This window comes from Oncorhynchus nerka, linkage group LG9a, assembly GCF_034236695.1.
Source record: "Oncorhynchus nerka isolate Pitt River linkage group LG9a, Oner_Uvic_2.0, whole genome shotgun sequence".
NCBI lineage: Eukaryota > Metazoa > Chordata > Actinopteri > Salmoniformes > Salmonidae > Oncorhynchus > Oncorhynchus nerka.
This window is the reverse complement of record NC_088404.1, coordinates 21009953-21036866: the sequence shown is the minus strand read 5'-3', so window position 1 is coordinate 21036866 and position 26914 is coordinate 21009953. Positions and strand designations below refer to the sequence as shown.

General features: G+C 42.6%; 1 protein-coding gene across 1 annotated transcript in view; it reads right to left on the bottom strand.

The window, feature by feature from the left end:
- LOC115134026 (transcriptional enhancer factor TEF-1-like) overlaps nt 1-26914 on the bottom strand; it is a 114397-nt gene that overhangs the window by 25755 nt on the left and 61728 nt on the right. Inside the window, exons 4-8 of the mRNA XM_029667558.2 lie at nt 9744-9808; nt 7748-7810; nt 1152-1277; nt 1011-1057; nt 418-479 (exon numbers count right to left, since the gene is read on the bottom strand). Coding sequence (XP_029523418.2) covers nt 418-479; nt 1011-1057; nt 1152-1277; nt 7748-7810; nt 9744-9808 — 363 coding nt within the window. The remainder of the gene's footprint in view (nt 1-417; nt 480-1010; nt 1058-1151; nt 1278-7747; nt 7811-9743; nt 9809-26914) is intronic.

Here is a 26914-nt window from a genome sequence, read left to right as displayed (position 1 = left end):
AAACTGTTCGCTGCTCTGGCCCCCCAATGGTGGAACAAACTCCCTCACGACGCCAGGACAGCGGAGTCAATCACCACCTTCCGGAGACACCTGAAGGAATACCTAGGATAGGATAAAGTAATCCCTCTCACCCCCCCCTTAAAAGATTTAGATGCACTACTGTTCCACTGGATGTCATAAGGTGAATGCACCAATTTGTAAGTCGCTCTGGATAAGAGCGTCTGCTAAATGACTTAAATGTAAATGTAACATGATACCCATTAGCTACATCACTAGTAGCATTAGCCATGTAACAGTATTAATGCCCTGGATGCCATTGGAGGTGCCAATAGGTGCCATTTTGTTTGAGCGTTGGCCTCAGATAAAGTGAAATGAGCTGATAGAAATAAGGTGGATTGGGTAAAAGGGCACCCTCACCTGAGATGGTGGTCGTTACAGCTGTCTGGCTGGGGTAGGCCTGCTGGGAAAATGGCTTAATGCTGAAGATAAAAAGACAGAATTAGGAAGTTGACCTGGTTATTGTAATAATACAAAAAATTAACTAGGTAGATAAGTTATAAAATCAAGCTAACAAATTAGTTAAGTTATTACTTCATCATCGTATATTATCAATAACAAGACAGACACTTTATTTTATTTACTTTCATGCTCTTTTGCACACCAGTATCCCTACTTGCACATCATCATCTGCTCATTTATCACTCCAGTGTTAATCTACTAAATTGTAACTATTCGCTCCTATGGCCTATTTATTGCCTATCCCCTCGTGCCTTTTGCACACACTGTATATATACTTAATTTTTTCTACTGTGTCATTGATTTGTTTATTGTGTTATTGGCTTGTTTATTGTTTACTCCATGTGTAACTCTGTGTTGTTGTCTGTGTCACACTGCTTTGTTTTATCTTGGCCAGGTCGCAGTTGCAAATGAGAACTTGTTCTCAACTAGCCTAACTGGTTAAATAAAGGTGAAAAAATAATAATAATAAAAGACACATTAGGACGACTTACTCTTGTGATGATCCAGGCTGGCCAGTGGACATCATACCTTGCCAAAACTAGGGAAGAGTAAATTAATGGACAATCAGGACAGCACAATGCACATCAAGTTAATTGTTACGAAATATGTGGGTTTAGTGAGGGGTGTCTTACTCCTGTCGCCCCAGGGAAGGTGGGTCTTGGGAGGCCCAGCTTGTTGTGGATGGCAGTGGCAGAGACGATCTGAGCCGAGGACATGGAGGCCATACTCTGCAGTGCCTTGTCTTTCACACTCTGGTCCTTCAGTAGAACACAACACAATGACTCAGAGTGGTGGGACAAAGAACAAGCAACAACAGCCAAACAAACACACCCACACACATATAGACAACCTCACACACACACCCACACACATATAGACAACCTCACACACACAAGGCCGTCTATTTGCCTGAAAAAGATGTGCTTTAAAGAGTACAGAATTCTATTGCTCTTCATTTTTCTCTGAGACTGAATAAAAACACAGAATAAAAACACAGAACACCCATTGTGTTGTTATTGAGTCTTGAATTGAATACCTAACCATTTAAATGTGTTTATCTTCTAAGGGCAGAGCTTGTCTTGTATGAAAAAACAGTACATTACCCAAACAGATTGTCACAAGTGGCGCAACTAAGGGCTGGATTTAATCCGTATTGCGGAAGATCCGAGTTAAAATTCGAAGGTAATTTATGATTGAGTTGACATTGGCAGCGTTTACTGCAGTCTACTTTAACGTTGTAACATTGCCTTTAAATTTCAATCGAGCTATAACACGGATACAGATTGATTCCAGCCCTAAGTGATTGAAAGAATCCCACAACCAAGGACATCAGGGCAAGATTCTAGTGTATGCTGAACATTGGAAAGAAAGCACTCCGGTGCTTGAGTTCTCTGTAGAGAAGTGGCATCTGTGGACATTTTATAAGTCGTACATTTTAATCAAATTTATGAAAATCATACAGTATCAGTAAAAGGTGTTGACATACAGTTGAAGTCGGAAGTTTACATACACTTGTTTTTCAACCACTCCACAAATTTCTTGTTAACTTCCTGGTGACGGGGCAGTATTTTCACGTCCGGATGAAATGCATGCCCAAATTCAACTGCCTGCTACTCATCCCCAAAAGATAAGATGTGCATATCATTAGTAGATGTGGATAGAAAACACTCTGAAGTTTCTAAAACTGTTTGAATCATGTCATGTGTCATGTGAGTATAACAGGACTTATGTAGCAGGCTAAACCCAGAGGACAAACCACTCAAATTTTTCTTTTGAGGTCACTTTTTCATTGGGAATCCAGATTTCAAGGGACCTTCTTGCAGTTCCTATCGCTTCCACTGGATGTCACCAGTCTTTAGAAATTGGTTGAGGTTTTTCCTTTGTGTAAAGGGGTAGCCCTGTTCAAAACAAGGGTCACTTCAAGTGTACTGTTAGATAGAGGCGCGTGCCCAGAAAGGTAGCGTCAGTTTGTTTTCTTCCTGTATTGAACACAGATCATCCCGCCTTCAATTTGATCAATTATTTACTTAAAAAAATACCTAACGTTGTATTACAAAAGTAGTTTGAAATGTTTTGGCAAAGTTTACAGGTAACTTTTGAGATATTTTGAGGTCAAGTTGCGCACGTTGGAACCGGTGTTTTTCTGGATCAAATGCGCCAACTAAATGGACATTTTGGATATATATCGACGGAATTAATAGAACAAAGGGACCATTTGTGATGTTTATGGGACATATTGGAGTGCCAACAAAAGAAGCTCGTCAAAGGTAGGGCATGATTTATATTTTTATTTCTGCGTTTTGTGTCGCGCCTGCAGGGTTGAAATATGTTTTCCCTCTTTGTTTACGGAGGTGCTACCCTCAGATAATAGCATTGTTTGCTTTCGCTGAAAATTTGGTTTCTTACATGTGTGATTTCATGAAGGTTTGATTTTTATAGTAATTTATTTGAATTTGGCGCTCTGCATTTTCACTGGCTTTTGGCCAGGTATCCCAGAGAGGTTAAACTATAGTTTGGCAAGTCGGTTAGGACATCTACTCTGTGCATGACACAAATAATTTTTCCAACAATTGTTTACAGACAGATGATTTCACTTAGAATTCACAGTGGGTCAGAAGTTACATACAGTAAGTTGACTGTGCCTTTAAACAGCTTGGAAAATTCCAAGATGTCATGGCTTTAGAAGCTTCTGATAGGCTAATTGACATCATTTGAGTCAATTGGAGGTGTACCTGTGGATGTATTTCAAGGCCTACCTTCAAACTCAGTGCTTCTTTGCTTGACATCATGGTAAAATCAAAATAAATCAGCCAAGACCTCAGAAAAAAATACTAGACCTCCACAAGTCTGGTTCATCCTTGGGAGCAATTTCCACATGCCTTAAGGTACCACGTTCATCTGTACAAACAATAGTACGCAAGTATAAACACCATAGGACTACGCAGCCGGCATACCGCTCAGGAAGGAGACGCGTTCTGTCTCCTAGAGATGAACGTACTTTGGTGCGAAAAGTGCAAATCAATCTCAGAACAACAGCAAAGGACCTTGTGAAGATGCTGGAGGAAACAGGTACAAAAGTATCTATATCCACAGTAAAACGAGTCCTAAAATTATGTGGATATATTGAAGCAACTTCTCAAGACATCAGTCAGGAAGTTAAAGCTTGGTCGCAAATGTGTCTTCCAAATGGACTATGACCGCAAGCATACTTCCAATGTTGTGGCAAAATGGCTTAAGGACAACAAAGTCAAGGTATTGAAGTGGCCATCACAAAGCGCTGACCTCAATCCCATAGAAAATTTGTGTGAAGAACTGAAAAAGTGTGTGCGAGCAAGGAGGCTTCCAACCTGATTCAGTTACACCAGCTCTGTCAGGAGGAATGGGCCACAATTCACCCTACTTATTGTGGGAAGCTTGTGGAAGGCTATCCAAAACTTTTGATCCAAGTTAAACAATTTAAAGACAATGCTACCAAAATCTAAATGAGTGTATGTAAACTTCTGACCCACTGGGAATGTGATGAAAGAAATAAAAGCTGAAATAAATCATTCTCTCTACTATTATTCTGACATTTCACATTTTTTAAATAAAGTGGTGATCCTAACTGACCCAAGACAGGGAATTTGTACTTGGATTAAATGTCAGTAATTGTGAAAAGTTTAAATGTATTTGGCTAAGGTGTAGGTGAACTTCCGACTTCAACTGTACCTACTCATTCAAGGGTTTTTCTTTATTTTTACTATTTTCTACATTGTAGAATGATAGTGAAGACATCAAACCTATGAAATAACACATATGGAATCAGGTAGTAACCGAGAAAGTGTTAAACAAATCAAAATAGATTTTAGATTCTTCAAACTAGCCACCCTTTGCTTTGATGACAGCTTTGCACACTCTTGGCATTCTCTCAACCAGCTTCATGAGGAATGCTTTTCCAACAATCTTGAAGGAGTTCCCACATATACTGAGCACTTGATGGATGCTTTTCCTTCACTCTGTGGTCCTTTACTCTGAGGTCAGGTGATTGTGGAGGCCAGGTCATCTGAGGCAGCACTCCATCACTCTCCTTGGCCAAATAGTCCCTAAACGGTCTGGAGGTGTGTTACCGGTCATTGTCCCGTTAAAAAACAAATTATAGTCCCACTAAGCGCAAACCAGATGGGATGGCGTATCGCTGCAGAATGTTGTGGTAGCCATGATGGTTAAGAGTGCCTTGAATTCTAAATCAATCACAAAAAGTGTCAACAGAAAAGCACCCCCACACCATCACATCTCCTCCTCCATGATTCACAGTGGGAACCACACATGCAGAGATCATCCGTTCACCTACGCTGGGTCTCACAAAGACATGGCAGTTGTAATCAAAAATCTCAAATTTGGACTCATCAGACCAAAGGACAGATTTCCACTGATCTAATGTCCATTGCTCATGTTTCTTGGCCCAAGCGAGTCTCTTTTTATTATTGGTGTTCTTTAGTAGTGGTTTCTTTGCAGCAATTCGATCATGAAGGCCTGATTCACACAGTCTTCTCTGAACAGCCGATGTTGAGATGTGTCTGCTACTTGAACTCTGAAGCATTTATTTGGGCTGCAATCTGAGGTGCAGTTAACTCTAATGAACTTATCCTCTGCAGCAGAGGTAACTCTGGGTCTTCCTTTCCTGTGGCGGTCCTCATGAGAGCCAGTTTCATCATAGTGCTTGATGTTTTTTGTGATGACGCTTGAAGAAACTTTCAAAGTTCTTGAAATGTTCCGTACTGACTGTCTTAAAGTAATTATGGACTGTCGTTTCTCTTTGCTTATTTGAGATGTTTTTGCCATAATATGGACTTTTACATGGACTCTTTTACCAAATAGGGCTATCTTCTGTATACCACCCCTACCTTGTCACAACACAACTGATTAGCTCAAATGCATTATGCATTATTCCACAAATAATCTTCTTGCGACTAGCAATCCCGTATCCGGGAGCGTAATCATAGCCTCAAGCGCATTACCATAACGCCACTTTTCCTATTCATGAAAATCGCAAATTAAATGAAATAAATACATTCAAACACAAGCTTAGCCTTTTGTTAACAACACTGTCATCTCAGATTTTCAAAATATGCGTTACAGCCAACGCTAGACAAGCATTTGTGTAAGTTTATCATGGCATAATGCTATGCTAGGCTCTGCTGGCAGCAGGCAACATTTTCATGAAAATAAGAAAATCAACCAAATTAAATCATTTACCTTTGAAGAATGCTTTCACACAGGAGACTCCCAGTTAGATAGCAAATGTTCCTTTTTTCCAAAAATAATATTTTTGTAGGCGAAGAAAAAGGTCCCGTTTGTTCATCCTGCTTGGCTGAGAAATCGACCGAAAAATACTTAAACTATAACGCCAAACTTTTTAAAAATTTGCTCCATAATATCAACAGAAACACGGCAAACGTTGTTATGGATCCATCCTCAAGGTGTTTTTAACATATGTATTCGATAATATATCCGTCGAGGCAGTTGGTTTCTCATAAGAAATTATTGGAAAAATGGCTACCTCAGTATTTTACGTAAGATTTTCTCCGGGAGACACCATGTGACCACTCGCCCTATATGGTCCCTTACAGCCATTCTCCAATGGAAATGCCTAAAAAGACGTCACAATGCTATAGACACCTTGGGGAAAACGTGGAAAACGTAAGCTCACTCCTAGCTCCTTCACAGCCATATAAGGAGTCATTGGCATGAGGCGGTTTCAAGAAATGCGGCACTTCCTGATTGAATTTTTATCTGGGTTTCGCCTGTAACATCAGTTCTGTGGCACTCACAGTTTTGGAAACGTCAGAGTGTTTTCTTTCCAAAGCTGTCAATTATATGCATAGTCAAGCATCTTTTCATGACAAAATATCTTGTTTAAAACGGGAACGTTTTTCATCCAAAAATTAAAATAGCGCCCCCTATATCCAAGGCACACCTGTTAGATTAAATGTATTCCAGGTGACTACCTCATGAAACTGGTTGAGAGAATGCCAAGAGAGTGCAAAGTTGTCATCACGGAAAAGGGTGGCTACTTTGAAGAATCTTGTTTTACACTTTTTTGGTTACAACATGATTCCATATGTGTTATTTCATAGTTTTGATGTATTCACTATTATTCTACAATGTAGAAAATAGTGAAAATAAAGAAAAACCCTTGAATGAGTAGGTGTGTCCAAACGTTTGACTGGTATTGTATGCGTGGGTTAATGGACTGCCTCACTGCCATTTGAATGAAAGAAGCCTTGGGAGAAGATGAGCATGCTGGCAATGACGACGCACTGAGATGGAGCGTACGCAGTAGCTGCTGGTGATAGATACACACAGGACATACATTACACAGTACATAGGCCTTCCGCAGCAGAACACAACACTATGGATCTAAGAGCAGGGACACCTTCACATCAAGCTATACAGACGGGCCTGAAGCACAACCAACAGTACAGTATATTGAGGGTGGTACTTACCATACATGTGACCTAAATGCAAAGAGATGAGAGTGGTTATATTCTTACAGGCCACCTGTATTCTTCGCTATTTGGACAAGACTAACTAGTGCCTGTATTACAACATAGGATGATGATAATGTTCCGATAGTTAGAGATGAAATGGGAGGTATTGACAGTGGTATGTAAAGCATGACCTTGCAAACATAGGCCATGCAAGCCGAACCTGCATGAACAGCTTCCATGTTAAACGATAATAAGGTCATAACTTCTGGCTGACTGCTAGCTCATCTACTGTACAATCAACAGCGAACACGTCTTGGTAGTACGCTGCCTGAATATGCTGTCAGTGGCTTGCTGTCTTAACATCATGCACTGTGAATATTGTGCAATCTATTTTCGTGATCAATATTTATATAACAAAAATATATATATTTCAGTATTTTCTTGCAAGTTGACGGAAGAGATCTGCATTGTACAACACTGTTTAATGAAATATTATGAAACTGAACATATAATTAAATCCTTGATCAGTGACAAAGAGTGAAGAACTATCACATTGCAAAGACATTTCAGTTCCGTTATTCTTTTGTTAGTTACAGGAAGCAATAAGAAACAGAGCACAACACGGGGAAGTCTGGGACTAGCCCATCGAATGCTAAACAGGAATATCAGATGTGAGGAATCTTAGATGCATCCCACCTGTCACCATGGCAACAGAAACAGGAAGCTACACAAACAGTGCAGTAGGCAGTAGCTCTTACCTTTAGCTTGGTGTGAAACTCCCGAGATTTCCGTCTGGCAAGAACCTGAATGTGACTGGAGACCTGTTGGGAGGGAGACAAGGGAACAGACTGTTACCATGGAGATGAAAAGAAAGCGGGCCTAACCCCGCCACTGGGGACACACACTCCTCCCTTGACAACTGCTGCCAGCGCCCTGTATCCCTCCACCTTTCTCTCTGGCTAAGATTCAACAGTGAAAAAACACCTGTGGTCTTTTGTCATCAAGTGCTATGCATCATGCAAAAACATTCTTCAATAGGAGACCTGTTTTGATTCTATGCATAGCCACACAGCTCAAAGTGTCTGAGTTCGGCCTGTGGTGTCAGATGACCTGCATTCCAGCACCCTCTAAGGGCTGCACAGAAAATGGCAACGTGTGTACATCAGGGATTGGACAGTGAGTGAATATACCTCAGGGATTGGACAGTGAGTGATGTAAAGAAATGCTATTTCTTATGCAGGTGACCAGCCTACTGCTATTACATTGCTATAACTGAGACAACGTATTTTCACAGTAAAGCATGTTGGGTCCCATACAGGATAGCTCCCACACACACACACATTACACACACTAACTGCCGAGGACACACAGCCTGGGCACACAGCCTGGGCTTGCAGACAAACCAGCGCACACACATAATCTCCTTTCTAGCCGAACATTGTGTGACCAAGAACAGACAGGCCCGAAGAGGATTCTACGATGACGGACAGACAACTGAGCCAATGGCGGAAGACTACAGACTACACCCCAGCCTGAACCAATCCAAAGATCCGATCTTCTAGAATCAACCTACTTTCTGTTCCTTATATAAGGATTGTGTAAATTGTTAACAGCCTCTTTCCTGCTGGTTCTGTGCGAGCTAACGGAAGGGCCGTAATTACGCTGTGCCAGATATCTTTACTCTGAATAAACTGTCGCTTGTCGTACAATTTACCACTTTGTCTGAATCGATCCTTGACCGGCTCACCCTTCTACATATCCCATTATTAACAGTGAGTATGTACATCAGGGATTGGACAGTGAGGGACTACTTCAGGGATTGGACAGTGAGTGAGTATGTACATCAGGGATTGGACAGTGAGTGAGTATGTACATCAGGGATTGGACAGTGAGGGACTACTTCAGGGATTGGACAGTGAGTGAGTATGTACATCAGGGATTGGACAGTGAGTGAGTATGTACATCAGGGATTGGACCGTGAGGGACTACTTCAGGGATTGGACAGTGAGTATGTACATCAGGGATTGGACAGTGAGTGAGTATGTACATCAGGGATTGGACAGTGAGTGACTACTTCAGGGATTGGACAGTGAGTGAGTATGTACATCAGGGATTGGACAGTGAGTGACTACTTCAGGGATTGGACAGTGAGTGAGTATGTACATCAGGGATTGGACAGTGAGTGAGTATGTACATCAGGGATTGGACAGTGAGTGAGTATGTACATCAGGGATTGGACAGTGAGTGACTACTTCAGGGATTCGACAGTGAGTGGTTCAGGTTTCATTACACAGTGCACAGCATATCTGAGTCAGTGTTTCCCCTATATTCATTTCTCAGCGACCTGTGCAGCCATTGCTAAATCGTTGCCGCCACGCCAGAAAATGTGATAAATGTTTTAAGTAATACTAATTATATATATATGGAGAGAGAGAGAGAGAGAGAGGAGAGAGAGAGAGAGAGAGAGAGAGAGAGAGAGGGAGGGAGAGAGAGAGAGAGAGTGTGTGAGAGAGAGAGAGAGTGAGAGAGAGAGAGAGAGAGAGAGAGAGAAAATAGGGTTGGTAAAACATTTTCAGTGTAAACTGAAATGTGTAGAATTGCAGGAAATTAGTTTTAAAATGGCAACATTTTGTCTCTGTGGCCAAGAGAAGGGACTCTGATATTTTGAGTTCGGAGACCATACCACTCCCCTCCTTGCCACAAAAAAAAGCAAAAAAAAGTGAAAACTCATATGGGAAAGGCAGTCCCTCTTACCTGCTTTCTTGTCCTTGTCTTTCCCGTTCTTAGTTTGATGTATCTTGCTATCAATTCATTGCGACCTGAGGGAAGAAACAAAGCACTAAGACAGCAGTCTGGGTGTGTAGGTAATGACCCCCTGACTTTTGTGTCCACTCTAGACAGGTGGGTATATGTGGAGGGGGCCTGGTGGGGGAGACTAACCCTAACCCGCGTTCACATGGAGGGGACCATTGTGTTAAGGCCACACGGACAGGCGGACAACATGTGACCTCGGCCGAACAAACAGCATCTGGGGGATTTAGTGGTGTGACCCTACTCCCAGCAGGCCCGCACTGTAATCTCCCACCGCCCATGCTGGGGCCTCCCTACTCTCAATCGTGTACACATAACATGACAATATGGGCATTCATGCAGACGCCCAATCCCCAGATCAAAGGCCCCCAAACGGCCAGCTGTAAGCATGCTTACTGCTGAATAATTCATTCTTTTCACCAGCTTGCAAACACGCTCAGCAGGACTTGGCAGGCGCACTAAACAAGAGAGAGGGAGAGAGAGGGTTAAGGAAAGAGTGAGAGAGGGAGGGAGAGAGCGAGCGGGATGGAGGGAAGGAAGGAGAAAGAGAGAGAGAAGATTAAAGACCCTCAACCAAACAGACGAAACCAAGAAAATCCCTCCCCCATGATACTCATAAAATAGCCCACTATGGGTTGAGTAAGCTAATCTTTATTTTCAAAACTAGACAAAAAGATTGCACTCCCAGAAGAGTGCCAAGACAGAGAAGGTTCTGCACTGATGGACATTATTATAGTCAAACGTTTCAGAGGTAACACTGCTCTATTTCACTCAGCTTTTTTTCTGAAACCTTGTTCAAAGTCTGGTCCATCACAAATCCCTGCTGTGCTTGTTTTCTCTGTAAAACCAGCCAATTAATGTCATTACTGCATGTGAAACATATATTCAAATTAGTTTTCTCTAAAAACACAAATAAAAGAAAATGCCTTGCAAATCCTTCAAGCAAATATCAACTAGACAATATATCCTTTCATGATCCCTCAAAAGCAGGAAAAATGGTGGGGAACATATTACTAGCAGTGTTAGACCAGAATACAATGGACGTCTACAGGTAGTACTGTAGAGGTGTGACGTTTAAACATCTAAACGAATTTGGGATCGTTAACATTTAGAAAAAATCCCTAACTGAAAACGTTTTATTAAATTAAAATCACAGTGCCGTCATCACAAGACTACCGCTAACAGATTGGTCCCGATCATCATCATCATAAAGGCAAAACAATGTTTTTAGCTAGCATTAAACTTATCTTATAAAAAACAATCAATCATAATCACGAGTTAACTACACATGGTTGATGATATTACTAGATATTATCTAGCGTGTCCTGTGTTGCATATAATCTGACTAAGCATACAAGTATCTAAGTATCTGACTGAGCGGTGGTAGGCAGAAGCAGGCGCGTAAACATTCATTCAAACAGCACTTTCGTGCGTTTTGCCAGCAGCTCTTCGTTGCGCGTCAAGCATTGCGCTGTTTATGATTTTAAACCTATCAACTCCCGAGATGAGGCTGGTGTGACCGAAGTGAAATGGCTGACTAGTTAGCGCGCGCTAATAGCGTTTCAAACTTCACTTGCTCTGAGCCTTGGGTGGTTGTTTCCCTTGCTCTACATGGGTAACGCTGCTTCGATGTGGTAGCTGTTGTCATTGTGTTACTGGTTCGAGCCCGGGGAGGAGCGAGGAGAGGGACGGAAGCTATACTGTTACACTGGCAATACTAAAGTGCCTATAAGAACATCCAATAGTCAAAGGTTAATGAAATACAAATGGTATAGAGGGAAATAGTCCTATAATAACTAAAACCTAAAACTTCTTACCTGGGAATACTGAAGACTCATGTTAAAAGGAACCACCAGCTTTCATATGTTCTCATGTTCTGAGCAAGGAACTGAAACGTTAGCTTTCTTACATAGCACATATTGCACTTCTACGTTCTTCTCCAACACTTTGTTTTTGCATTATTTAAACCAAATTGAACATGTTGCATTATCTGCTTGTGGCTAAATTGATGTTATTGATGTATTATAATAAGTTAAAATAAGTGTTAATTCAGTATTGTTGTAATTGTCATTATTACAAATACTTTTTATTTGTATTTTTTTAAATCGCCGATTAATCGGCATCGGCTTTTTTGGTGCTCCAATAATTGGTATCGGCGTTGGAAAATCATAATCGGTCGAACTCTAGCGCGGATGCTACGCTACAGGACTGTTTTGCTAACACAGACTGGAATATGTTCCGGGATTCATCCAATGGCATTGAGGAGTATATCACCTCAGTCATTGGCTTCATCAATAAGTGCATCGACGACGTCGTCCCCACCGTGACTGTACATACATATCCCAACCAGAAGCCATGGATTACAGACAACATTCGCACCGAGCTAAAGGATAGAGCTGCCATTTTCAAGGAGCGGGACACTAATCCAGACGCTTACAAGAAATCCTGCTATATCCTCAGACAAACCATCAAACAGGCAAGCGTCAATACAGGACTAAGATTGAATCCTACTACACCGGCTCTGACTCTTGTTGGATGTGGCAAGGCTTGAAAACTATTACGGACTACAAAGGACCACAGCCGTGAGCTGCCCAGTGACGCAAGCCTGCCAGACGAGCGGAATGTATTTTATGCTGGCTTCGAGGCAAGCAACACTGAAGTATGCATGTGATCACGCTCCCCGTAGCCGATGTGAGCAATACCTTTAACTTCTTTGGGACTGGGGGGCAGTATTGAGTAGCTTGGATAAAAAATGTGCCCAGAGTAAACTGCCTGAGTAGCTAGAATATGCATATAATTAGTAGATTCTGTTAGAAAACACTCTGAAGTTTCTAAAACTGTTTGAATGTTGTCTGTGAGTATAACAGAACTCATATGGCAGGCAAAAACCTGAGAATAAATCCAACCAGGAAGTGGGAAATCTGAGGTTTGTAGTTTTTCAAGTCATTGCCTATCGAATATATACAGTGTCTATGGGGTCATATTGCACTTCCTAAGGCTTCCACTAGATGTCAACAGTCGTTAGAACCTTGTTTCAGGCTTCTACTGTGAAGGAGGAGAGAATGAGAGCTGTTTCAACCAGAGGTCTGGCAGAGTGCCATGAGCTGATGAAGTGCGCCCCTGTGAGAGTTAGCTGGAGGTAAAAAAGGAGGTATTTGGATATAAATTATGGACTTTATCGAACAAAACAAACATTTATTGTGGAACTGGGTTTCCTGGGAGTGCATTCCGATGAAGATCATCAAAGGTAAGTGAATATTTATAACGCTATTTCTGACACCTCTCCTTCTTTGGAAAATGGCTGGATGTTTTTCTGTGACTAGCGCTGACCTAACATAATCGCAAAGTGTGCTTTCGCCGTAAAGCGTTTTTGAAATCTGACAGCGGTTGCATTAAGAACAAGTTTATCTATATTTCCATGCATAACACTTGTATCTTTTATCAATGTGTATTATGAGTATTTCTGTAATTTGATGTGGCTCTCTGCACTTTCACCAGATGTTTGTTTGAGACAATGCATTTCTGATCATAACACACCAATTTCAAATGAGGTTTTTGGGCATAAAGATTAACTTTATCGAACAAAACACACATTTATTGTGTAACATGAACTCCTGTGAGTGCCATCTGATGAAGATCAAAGGTAAGTGACTCATTTAATCACTATTTCTGATTTTTGTGAGCCCTCTCCTTGGCTGGAAAATGGCTGTATGGTTTTCTGTGACTAGGTGCTGACCTAACATAATCGTTTGGTGTGCTTTCACTGTAAAGCCTATTTGAAATCGGACACTGTGGCTGTGGTTTGAGGAATTTTGATTATGGGATTTCTGTTGTTTTGAATTTGTCATCATGCAATTTCACCCGCTGTTGGCGAGGTGGGACGCTACCGTCCCACATATCCCAGAGAGGTTAAACAGGTCAACATTCACAAAGCCACAGGGCAAGACGGATTACCAGGACATGTACTCAAAGCATGCATGGATCAACTGGCAAGTGTCTTCACTGATATGTTCAACCTCTCCCTGACAGAGTCTGTAATACCAACATGTTTCAAACAGACCTAAAGGATTACTGCCCCGTAGCACTCACGTCGGTAGCCATGAAGTGCTTTGAAAGGATGGTCATGGCTCACATCAACACCATCATGCAGAAACCCTAGACCCACTCCAATTTGCATACCGCCCCACAGTCACATTCACACAGTCGCACTCCACACTGCCCTTTCCCACCTGGACAAAAGGAACACCTATGTGAGAATGCTGTTCTTTGACTACAGCTCAGCATTCAACACCATAGTACCCACATAACTCATCACTAAGATAAGGACCCTGGGACTAAACACCTCCCTCTGCAACTGGATCCTGGACTTACCACCTGCCCCCAGGTGGTAAGGGTAGGCAACAACACATCTGCCATGCTGATCCTCAACACTGGGGCCCCTAAGGGGTGCACGCTTAGTCCCCTCCTGTACTCCCTGTTCACCCACCACAAGGTGGCCAAGCATGACTCTAACACCATCATTAAGTTTGCTGATGACACAACAGTGGTAGGCCTGATCACCGACAACAATGAGACAGCCTATAGGGAGGAGGTCAGAGACCTGGCAGTGTGGTGCCAGGACAACAACCTCTCTCTCAATGTGAGCAAGACAAAGGAGTTGATCGTGGATTATAGGAAAAGGAAGGCCAAACAGGAAATAGAAGAGGGCCAATCACCAACGAACTATCATGGTCCAAACACACCAAGACAGTTGGGAAGAGGGCACGACAACACCTTTTCTCCCCTCGGGAGGAAATATTTGACATGGGTCCCCAGATCCTCAAGTTCTACCGCTGTACCATCGAGGGAATCCTGACCGGTTGCATCACCGCCTGGTGTGGCAACTGCTCGGCATCTGTCTGTAAAGCACTACAAAGGGTAGTGCGTACAGCCCAGTACATGACTGGGGCCAAGCTTCCTGACATCCAGGACCTGTATACTAGGCGGTGTCAGAGGAAGGCCCAAAACATTGTCAGAGACTCCAGTCACCCAAGTCATAGACTGTTCTCTCTGCTACCGCACGGCAAGCGGTACCGGAGCTCCAAGTCTAGGACCAAAAAGCTTCTCAGACTGCCATAAGCCATAAGACTGCTGAACAATTAATCAAATGGCCACCTGGACTATTTACATTGACAACCCCCTCCTTTGTTTTTACACTGCTGCTACTCGCTGTTTATTACTTTAGTTTACTTAGTAAATAATTTCTTAACTCTATTTCTTGAACTGCATTGTTGGTTAAGGGCTTGTAAGTAAGCATTTCACGGTAAAGTCTACACCACTTGTAGTCGGTGCATGTGACAAATACAATTTGATTTGGTAGGTAGGACTGCAGTAGATTGAATCGCATTGCCCCTAGCGGTCATACTGTACAGTATGTGACCATATCTGAACTGTGAATTCGCTTAATTTTATGTTGCTTTTTAATACGTTTAAACGAGAGAAAACATGGCAGTTGAAAACGTTAAGAAATGTTTTACATTTGTTGCAGCCCTTACTACAGTATAGATTGGAGTTATGGTTAACAAGTTGGAGTTGTGAGTTCTGTGGGTCGACGAGGTAGGGTTGGTGTATGGGTTGGACATGTTTGACAATGTTAGGTTGGAGGTTAAAGCTCTCATTACTCTGGTTTGCCTGATCAGCAGACTGCTGCAAAACCACTTGACAGTTGATAGTGTGTGTGGGCAGTTCTGTGTTACACTGCCCAGGCTGATGGACGGAGCAGGACCCTGACCCACACTGACTCACTTCGCACGCACGCACGCACGCACGCACGCACGCACGCACACACACACACACACACACACACAACCAGAGAAAGTTACTTTATCATGACCCACCATTGACAACTGACACATTCCAGAGAGCTTGATGCCTGTAGCTGATATGCGTCAAAGAGTTATTTTTTTTGTTGGTAACCGTATTAAAAAGTGTTTTTCTTGTCTCTCAGCTGAGACCTTTTTAACACTCATTTCCTTTCCCACACTGAGCACACTCCCACGAGGCTCTGCAGTAGAACACGGTGATGTCCGAGGACCCCAGAGAACACTCTGGCATTCTGACAACACGAGGATCACTCATACACTCATTCACTGCACCCTTCATGTGGTTTTACCATTAAACCTTACTCCATACATTTCTACTGCCAGGCAATATGAGCTGTTTCCAGCATCATATCAATAGATTTAAAGGCATTTCTCAGAGATGTTTCTAAGTGTCATTGTGAATCCCAGATATCAGGAAAGACGACTGTGACTTGGCTTGTTCCTGATTTAAAAATGGCATGAAAACCAAATAATGTATCGCTTATACAATTAAATCTTGAACCAATTAAAGTAGCTGCCCTCAGTATTGTACTGTTCCATCCGTTTGCTGCATGTTGCTATCAAGGTTGGGAGGCTAGCAACTTCAAATGTATCAAAAGTAATGACTCCCAACATTACAAATCACAAAATGATGTCCATGTACAACAAAATGCCTTGTTGTCTCTTGGTCCAGTGCTCTAACTTGTCACAGCCACGCACCCTCCTTCCATAGCTCTCTGATTAACCCAAATTTACATAGCGACCGGCGCCCTAATCCTTTCCACTCTTTACTCCCCCTACCCAGAATGCACTGGGCCCCAGGCAGGCCCCTGTCTCCCGGCTGTGCGGAGTGAGTGCATGAGAGACCCAAATCCTCTGGACAATAGCCTAGCTGTCCCGCCGGCCATGATGGATGACTCAAGGGTCTCAGGCTCACATTAGCATCACAAAAGTGTAAAGCCAGCCTTTCAGTTGGAGGTCCCTGGCTGGCTAGGGAGAGATGGGGGAGATGGGAGAGAAGCGCTATAACTACAACGCACTTGAACACTACCATGGCTAAAGTTGCTGTATCTTTACTCCAGTCCAGCTCCATAACCCTGGGCGCTGTCTGGTCTGGTCTCCATATTTTCACACACAAACGTAGAGGGCTACCTTGGGGTGGGGTCTGGTATGGGAATAATACAACCACCCATGTGATAAGAGACCTTAAAGCTTCAGAAACCTATGAAACAGGTGACCAACAAATGGTAAGTATGTTAAGACCATATTACGCATTGGATATTTAAAAAATACAGTGTTTACACTACCTTGTAGGTTACCAATAAAATGGGTGGATGGTGAAGTAGACATACTTGGTATTCACATCTCAAAAAATATAAATTAATTTACCACAATTCATTTCAATAGAAAGTTAGCAAAAATAGATGAGATTTTGCAACCATGGAGAGGTAAATACTTGTATATTTTTTGAAAAATGACATTGATTAACTCTTTGGTCCTATCACAGTTTACTTACTTACGAATGGCATTGCCTATTCCAGATGATTCGTTTTTAAAATCATATGAGTAAAATATATTTCATTTTATTTGGAATTCTAAGCCAGACAAAATTAAATGTGCCTATTTATATAATGAATATGAGTTTGGGAGGCTAAGATTAATAAATATTAAACTTTAAACCTCTCACAAAAAGTTTCACTCATACATAAATTATACTTAAACCCAAAATTATTCTCCAGTAGATTATAAAGAAAAGCTCATCCTTTGTTCAAAAATTGCTTTAAAAAAAAATACTTCATACAGATTACAACTTCTCATTTCCAACTAATTGAAAATTAAATTTTGTTTAAAGTATTGTCCTTTCTTAAACAAGCCATACAAAGCAGGTTACAAATTCAGTTTTATCTTCCATAAAAGATAGAACACATATTACAACAAATGTTATGGTTAAAATCAAATATACTGATTAATTTAAAAAAACATTCTTTATGTAAAAAATGTTTAAAAATGGTATTATATTTATGAATGATATTATGAATAGAAATGGTGGAGTAATGTCACATTTGCAGTTATCGAAAATATATGGGAATATCTGCTCAATCCAAATTTACAACCAACTGATTGCAGCGCTACCACAAAAATGGAGGAGGCAAGTGGAATAGGGAGAAGGTAGGGAACTTGTTTGCCTGCCATATATTAAAGATACAAATTGGCTGAAAGGAACTGGCATAAATATAAAAATATACCAGTTTCATCAGAGGACAAAAATGTTGACAGCTGCGAGATTTTCGATGTACCAATTCCATGGCACAGCTGGTACAAAAAATTACACTTGACTCAACACTTAAGAGTTTTTCAATTTAAATTATTATACAAAATTCTTGCCACCAACAGAATGCTATATACAGTTGAAGTCAGAAGTTTACATACACCTTAGCCAAATACATTTAAACTCAGTTTTTCACAATTCCTGACATTTAATCCTAGTAAACATTCCCTGTCTTGGGTCAGTTAGGATCACCGCTTTATTTGAAGAATGTGAAATGTCAGAATAATAGTAGAGAGAAATATTTATTTCAGCTTTTGTTTCTTTCATCACATTCCCAGTGAGTCAGACATTTACATAAACTCAATTAGTATTTGGTAGCGTTGCCTTTAAATTGTTTAACTTGGGTCAAAGTTTCAGGTAGCCTTCCACAAGCTTCCCACAGGAAGTTGGGTGAATTTTGGCCCATTTCTCCTGACAGAGCTGGTGTAACTGAGTCAGGTTTGTAGACCTCCTTGCTTGCACACGCTTTTTCAGTTCTGCCCACAAATTTTCTATGGGATTGAGGACAGGACTTTGTGATGGCCACTCCAATACCTTGACTTTGTTGTCCTTAACCTCTTGGAACACTAGGAGCAGTATTTCATTTTTGGATGAAAAAAACGTTCCCGTTTTAAACAAGATATTTTGTCACGAAAATATGCTCAACTATGCATATAATTGACAGCTTTGGAAAGAAAACACTCTGACGTTTCCAAAACTGCACAGATATTATCTGTGAGTGCCACAGAACTGATGCTACAGGCGAAACCAAGATGAAACTTCAAACAGGAAATGAGACACCCCAAGGTGTCTGCAGCATTGTGACGTGTTTGTAGGCATATCATTGGAAGATTGGCCATAAGAGACTACATTTACCAGGTGTCCGCCCGGTGTCCTTTGTCGAAATTGGTGCGTAATCTCCAGCTGCAAGCATTCTTCCATGTGATTCAGAGGAGAGAGCAGACTTCCACGAACGATATATCATCGAAGAGATATGTGAAAAACACCTTGAGGATTGATTCTAAACGTTTACCATGTTTCAGTCGATATTATGGAGTTAATTTGGAAAAAAGTCCGGGATGGCTAGAATCAAGAGGTTAAGCCATTTTGCCACAACTTTGGAAGTATGCTTGTGGTCATTGTCCATTTGGAAGACCCATTTGCGACCAAGCTTTAACTTCCTGACTGATGTCTTGAGATGTTTCTTCAATATATCCACATAATTTTCCTGCCTCATGATGCCATCTATTTTGTGAAGTGCACCAGTCCCTCCTGCAGCAAAGCACCCCCACAACATGATGCTGCCATCCCCGTGCTTCAAGGTTGGGATGGTGTTCTTCGGCTTGCAAGCCTCCACCTTTTTCCTCCAAACATAACAATGGTCATTATGGCCAAACAGTTCTATTTTGTTTCATCGGACCAGAGGACATTTCTCCAAAAAGTATGATCTTTGTCCCCATGTGCAGTTGCAAACCGTAGTCTCTTTTTTATGGCGGTTTTGGAGTAGTGGCTTCTTCCTTGCTGAGCGGCCTTTCAGGTTATGTCGATACAGGACTAATTTTTACTGTGGATATAGATACTTTTGTACCTGTTTCCTCAAGCATCTTCACAAGGTCCTAGGCTGTTGTTCTGGGATTGATTTGCACTTTGCACCAAAGTACGTTCATCTCTAGGAGACAGAACGCGTCTTGATGGCTGCATGGTCCCATGGTGTTTATACTTGCGTACTATTGTTTGTACAGATGAACGTGGTACCTTCAGGCATTTGGAAATTGTTCCCAAGGATGAAGCTTCTAAAGCCATTACATAATTTTCTGGAATTTTCCAAGCTGTTTAAAGGCACAGTCAACTTAGTGTATGTAAACTTCTGACCCACTGGAATTGTGATACAGTGAATTATAATTGAAATAATCTGTCTGTAAACAATTGTTGTAAAAATTATTTGTGTCTTGCACAAAGTAGATGTCCTAACCGACTTGCCAAAACTATAGTTTGTTCACAAGAAATGTGTGGAGTGGTTGAAAAACGAGTTAAGGAATCCAACCTAAGTGTATGTAAACTTCCGACGTCAACTGTATATGGGGCATACAACAATCTCAGCTCTGTAGATTTTGTTGCGAAGAGACAGAATCAATAGATCATTTATTCTGGTATTGCCCCTATGTAGCTTGTTGCTGGTCACAGGTTCAGGAATGGTTAAAAAAAATCACAACATGCACTTAAAATGAACCTTACAAATTGCAGTGTTGGGTGATCTGGAAAGACATAATCAGTCAATAAATAATATAATAATACTGGTAGAAAAGGTTTTCATCTTTAGCTCACAATCTGTGGATAACATAGGATTACAAAGTTTAAATAATGTTGTAAAACATCACAGCACAATTGAAAAATATATGGCACATGGAAACCAAACACGGGCGGTCTATGGTGATAGGTGGGATGGGCTGAGAGTGGCTGAGGGTTGGTATTAAAGAGGTTGTTTGGTAATGTATGTCAAATGTATATGTAAAATGTGTAAAAAACGAAGATATTTGTTCTCTAAAGAGGGGGGGGGGTGGAGTGATTACATGGGGCGACAGGGTAGTCTAGTGGTTAGAGCGTTGGACTAGTAACCGTAAAGGCTGCTGACAAGGTAAATATCTGTCGTTCTGTCCCTCAACAAGGCAGTTAACCCACTGTTCCTAGGCTGTCATTGAAAATAAGAATTTGTCCTTAACTGACTTGCCTAGTTAAATAAAGGTAAAACATTTAAAAATGGAGAGAAAAAAGATAAAAACAAAGAATGAAAGAAACAAAAAGTATATTACTTCTGGACCTGTTAACCCTGAAAGGAAATAGACCTAGAGTTGTGAACAAAATGCTCTAGCCTTGGCCCTGTGTACCTAAACCAGATGGTGCTGCTCTGACCAATCCCTTAGCTTGGAGATAGGGAGCTTCGTCAGATACCATCTATAGCTCCAATGTAGGTGTTTCCCTCAGAGCAGTCAATGGGTGCAGCCGTAACTCCCCCTGACAAATACATCCACACACACTCACTCCTGGCAGACTGACATCTGACTCCATCCTGACCAGCTGCCCTGTAGATCGCTTGACACGGTACATTATGATCCCCCAGCACCCCCCCCCCCTCCCATTTAGAGAATGGGCCAGAAAAAGACTTCAAGGCCAAAGTCAGATGGTCTGACACCATGACGATGGCTTCTCTCATTATCAACATAGCCCTCCAGCCCTCCCTATGGACGCCTCCACTCTCCACCAATCACAAAGCACTTCCTTATACAAAAGGAGCCACTGGTCAGCCAAACACGCACAAGAGAACAAATGAATCTAATCACATTGTATTTGTCACATGCGGCAAATACAACAGGTGTAGTAGACCTTACCGTGAAATTACTTGCTTACAAGCCCTTAACTTCTCTCACGCAATCTGGGAATATCAAACATCTCTTGCTCCTCTAATTGCTAATTTGGGGAAGCCTTAGCACAGTAATGCACACACGTGTGAAATGAAAGGCAGAAACATTCCAAAAATTGTGATTAAGGCACGCTGTTGTATGTATGCAGGGATTTGGAGGATGTTTATTAATAGAACTATTTCCATTTCAGCAGTTCTTCCAGACCACACGGTTTCAAAATCAGATTAATGCATGAACATCTAGGAAGGCTGCTTTACAGCAGATCCCGGTAGCTTCCACTCAAAATAAAGTACTTCAGTGGTTTTAGAATGACTCCAAACTTCAGCCCAGTCTATGATGAACTTGGGGTATACCCTGGGGAGGCCATAGACCACGTCCTGGTTTGGCATTCATCGCAATTTTCAAAATTAAAAAGCCTGTGTGTGTGCGAATGCAAAGTATATATACAGCAGAAAGGCGCTCTAAGAAAACCACATTCCCTCTCTCCCAAACTGTGGTCTACTACTTCAACTCATGGCCCATCAGCCAACAGGTAAGGAGTGAGAGTCAGTGTGATTGAATGGTGCTGGTTGGTTTTAATGGGAGTAATTAGCCATGCTTCCTGTGTGTTGGGTCTTCTGGTGTTCTGACAGAGGCTTGGATAGAAATATTACCCCAGCATGCTGGAAATCACACATGGAAAAATAGAGACATCCTCAAGTGACCTCACTGCAGGTCTTACGATGCCTGATGAATGTGTTTTACCTTTCAAGGTTTACTTCAACCAAAAATAATGTACTGTACATCGCACATTAGTCAGTCGAAACAAATACTTTACATTGATGGAGAGAATGAAAGAGAGTTGTGACCTCTCGCATATTCTCCTCCCATCTCAATGATACTTTCTGTTACCATTAACTCATTACCTGTTTTTCTGTCTCTGTGTGGGTCTTCACACCAAGTATCTAGCAGGTCTTTCAAAGGTACAAATTGTCCCTGGAATAAGAGGAGAGTTTAACACAATGACCTACAGATGAACACCTAGTGCTCTTTTCTGAACAAAACACTCTAGACATACACATGCCTGTGAGGAGAGAGGCTCTGTTTGGAACACGTTCTACCTCTGAAGGACATGGAGTCATTGGTAACAAACAAAGATGTGCCAAGAGCCTCATTCACTCCATTTTACCTTGAGAGAGAGAGAAGGAGAGAGAGAGAGAGAGAGAGAGGGAGAGAGAGAGAGAGAGAGAGAGAGAGGAGAGAGAGAGAGAGAGAGAGAGAGAGAGAGAGAGAGGGGAGAGAGAGGGAGAGAGAGAGAGGGAGAGAGAGAGAAGAGAGAGAGAGAGAGAGAGAGAGGGAGAGAGAGAGGGAGAGAGAGAGAGGGAGAGAGAGAGAGGAAGAGAGAAGAGAAAACCTACAAGCTGATTTTGGACGGAATTACGAAATTACCTGGAAGGTTTACAACAGAAACCTGAACACACCATCCAACCTGGAACTGAATGAGTAATATTTAGTCTATATTTTATTTCCCAAAGCCAAGAAGAAACATACATTACATTACATTGGGGGGAGACACTCTAGACCCAAACTGTTACAGACCTATATCCATCTTAATAATAAAAACCTTTTTATTTATTTTTTATTTACATTTTACCCCTTTTTTCTCCCCAATTTCATGGTATCCAATTTTTAGTAGCTACTATATTGTCTCATCGCTTCAACTCCTGTACGGGCTCGGGAGAGACGAAAGTCGAGAGCCATGCGTCCTCCAAAACACAACCCAACCAAGCCACACTGCTTCTTAACACAGCGTGCATCCAACCCGGAAGCCAGCCGCACTAATGTGTCGGAGGAAACACCGTGCACCTGGCGACCTGGTTAGCGTGCACTGCGCCCGGCCCGCCACAGGAGTCGCTAGTGCACGATGAGACAAGGATATCCCTACCAGCCAAACCCTCCCTAACCCGGACAATGCTAGGCCAATTGTGCGTCGCCCCATGGATCTCGATGTAGTGCCTTAGACCACTGCACCACCCGGGAGGCCCCAAAATAAAACTTTTTAAGGACTGAATGCTAAATTAAGGCTGCCAAGCTTGATACAACTTCAATTAGCACTGATGTGTCAAGTGAGAGCTGTCAAAGCCCTTTAGCCCAACAATGGCAGGAGAGTCGCACAGTCTACTCCAACCAAATGGAGAGGCCTTAGAAGCTGCATCCCACTGTTCAGATGTAATTAAAATACAGTACCCTTTGTATGTAAAGAATGACAAGGCAAGAAAAGAAAAGATCACAAAATGAAGCTCCTTATGGAAAATCAAGAGACACTTTTTGCTGACTATTATAAAAATGGGAACATCAGCAACATCCGCAATCTTCCACACAAACCATCCCCTGGCATGGCACAGTGCTATATTAACACACTACCCCTCTGTTTAAAGGAGGGGTGTTAACGAGGGGTGAAAACTCAGGATACTAGACAACGAGGACTCTGAATCAGCTAATATAAATACGTTTTTAACAGTATTGGTACAGGGAAACCCCAAACAGTTTCAGCTGGACTTTCACCTAATCAAATAATTAGCCCAGCAGGAGAAGCTCTCCCTTGAGAAAGATACCCCCACCCTGAGTGGGTCAGACCAGACCTCTTCATTATATAACCCCACAGACGAGCCACCCCAAGCGGAAAGTCAACCTCCCAGCACAGAGTATTACCCCCTCATTGAAATGAAGGATACATTTACCCAGCTGGAGGTAAGGCAAGTGGAGCTGGAACAGCAGGGGATTACACTCCAGTCAGCACAGACCCAGACAACAGTCCAGCACAACAACACCCTCTTAACCAGACCCAGAGAGCTTGAGGTGGAGAGAGACATATCTGCACTCTGGACTGTGGTGAGACAACTTCAACAATATAAAAAGCAAGAACAGGAGAAGAACAGAGCACTAGAGGAGAGGATCAGATTGCTGGAGGAGAGGGTGAGGGATGGCGTGTGACAGAGAACAACCCACCTCAGCTCCCGACAAAAGTTTTGACACCACAGCAGAACAGTCCACACCAGACCCTGACCATAGCGTCGACATCACAGCAGAAAAGACAAATGAAGAACCCCAAGCCCAGCGGCTCTCACCCCCTCTGAGCACCCCCCCTGTCAGTCACTCTGATAGCCCTCCTGACAACCCCCCCACACCCACTGAGGACATACACAAGACACAGATTGTTCTCCTTTTTTTTCCCCAAACACAGTGTGTCTAAACTCTGGTGTCCAAACACCCAGCGCGCCCTAGTCCTTCTGTCTGAGGACCAACTAGGTTCACCTAGCCACATAATAATACACACAGGTACAAATTACCTGAGAACACAGCAGGAAAGGATGGCCACAGCACTGAAGGGAGTGATTGAAAAGCTTCTTCTACTTTCCCCAATGCACAAGTGGTTATCTCCATCCTGCTACTATGAAAAGACTTCCACCCTGCTACCATACAGCGAGTAAACGCAAGTATTTCCCGTGACTGAGCCTCAAAACCAAATGTTTTCCTGGCACACCACTCCACCCTGGACTTGAACAGCCTCTTTGACCAGGTCCACCTATACAAGGCAGCAGTGCCCACTTTCACCCAGACTCTAAAGGACATGGCTCTCAAACGCAGCCCCAACACTTCACATAGGAGCAACAGATCTGTAGATACCCAGCCCAGACAGGCGAGACACCCCCCCCGGACATACACTTAGAGGACCCACGCCGAGAGGACCTTCATCCACACCACAACACTACCAGCCACATACACACCCCCACCCCAACCAATCAACATCCCCCCAAGTCAACCATGCCCACACCCCATTTAGGTCCCCTCAGATCAGACCTATGCTCCTCCTGCCCACCCCATGCACCCCACCCCCGCAAAGAGGGTCCCAACATGGAAGTCACACATACGTCCAGGCCGTGAGCGGGCAAACAGGCCCAACCCCCACTCTAACAAGCCAATGGCAATGGCATGTACCAGAAGCTCAGCAGGTTCTGCTCACACTTACTGGCCTGAGGCCAAACCACACAACCAACAACATTAGACACTTTATGGAACACAAAGCCTTCACTATATCATCCTGGAATATCCAGGACCTGAGGTCATCTGTTTTTGCCTAAAGAGCAGTAACCTGGACTTCATCAAAGAAATTGGAAATACAGACATTGTCATCCTACAAGAAACCTTGTATAGAGGAGACGGACCCACTGATTGCCTTCTAGGTTACAGAGAGCTGGTAGTCCCATCCACCTATCTACCAAGTGTGAAACGGGGAAGGGACTCAGGCGGGTAGGCTAATTTGGTATAGAGCAGACCTAACTCACTCCATTACATTAATCAAAACAGGAACATTTTACATTTGGCTAGAAATTCAAAAGGAAATTATCTTTAATGAGGACAGCTTCTCCATCCTGGAGGGGGAAATCAATCATTTCCAGGCCCAGGGACATGTACTAGTCTGTGACAACCTAAATGCCAGAACCGGATAAGAACCTAACACCCTCAGCACACAGGGGGACAAACACCTGCCTAGAGGTGACAGCATTCCCTCCCCCATATGCCCCCCTAGGCACAACTATGACAACATAACCAAAAAAAACGGGTCACAAATCTTGCAGCTCTGTTGCACGCTGGGTATGTCCATAGTCAATGGTAGGCTTCGAGGGGACTCCTATGGTAGGTACACCTATAGCTCATCTCTTGGCAGTAGTACTGTAGACTACTTTATCACTGACCTCAACCCAGAGTCTCTCAGAGCGTTCACAGTCAGCCCACTGACACACCTATCAGACCACAGCAAAATCACAGTTTGCTTGAACAGAGCAATACTCAATCATGAGGCATCAAAGCCAAAGGAACGGAGTAATATTAAGAAATGCTATAGATCACATATGTCAGAGTCAAGGCCCGCGGGCCACATCCGGCCCGCAAGAAGGTTTTTTACGGCCCCTGGGATGATCTTGATTTATTATTAGAACCGGCCCGCAGCAAGCCGGCAGCCCGCAGATCTTTTACACGCACCAATACTACATTTCCCACAATGCAAAGGTGACGCACCGAGCAGTAGGCTGCTTCATTTCAATATTTATTGGCACAGCAGTCGTCAGCATCACAGTAAAATTAACTTTCAGATACCCATCAAAAATGGCAAAACGGAAGGTGGATACTGAGAACCGGGGGTTTCAAACAAGGTGGGAGTCGGAGTATATGTTCACGAAGGTAGCTGGAAAACCTGTGTGTCTTCTGTGTGGAGAAAGTGTGGCGGTACTGAAAGAGTATAATCTGAGACGACATTATGAAACGAAACACGCGGACAAAAACAAGAATATGGACATGGAACAAAGGCTACAAAAGGCAGAGGAATTAAAACGAGGCCTCAAATCTCGACAGGCTCTGTTCAAAAAAGCCAAATCACAAGGCCAGGCTGCTGTCAAGGCCAGTTTTATTTTGGCAGAAGAGATCGCTAAATCAGCCCGGCCATTTACGGAGGGGATTTCATCAAAACTGCATGATTAAAGTTTGTGACGAAGTTTGCCCAGAAAAAGG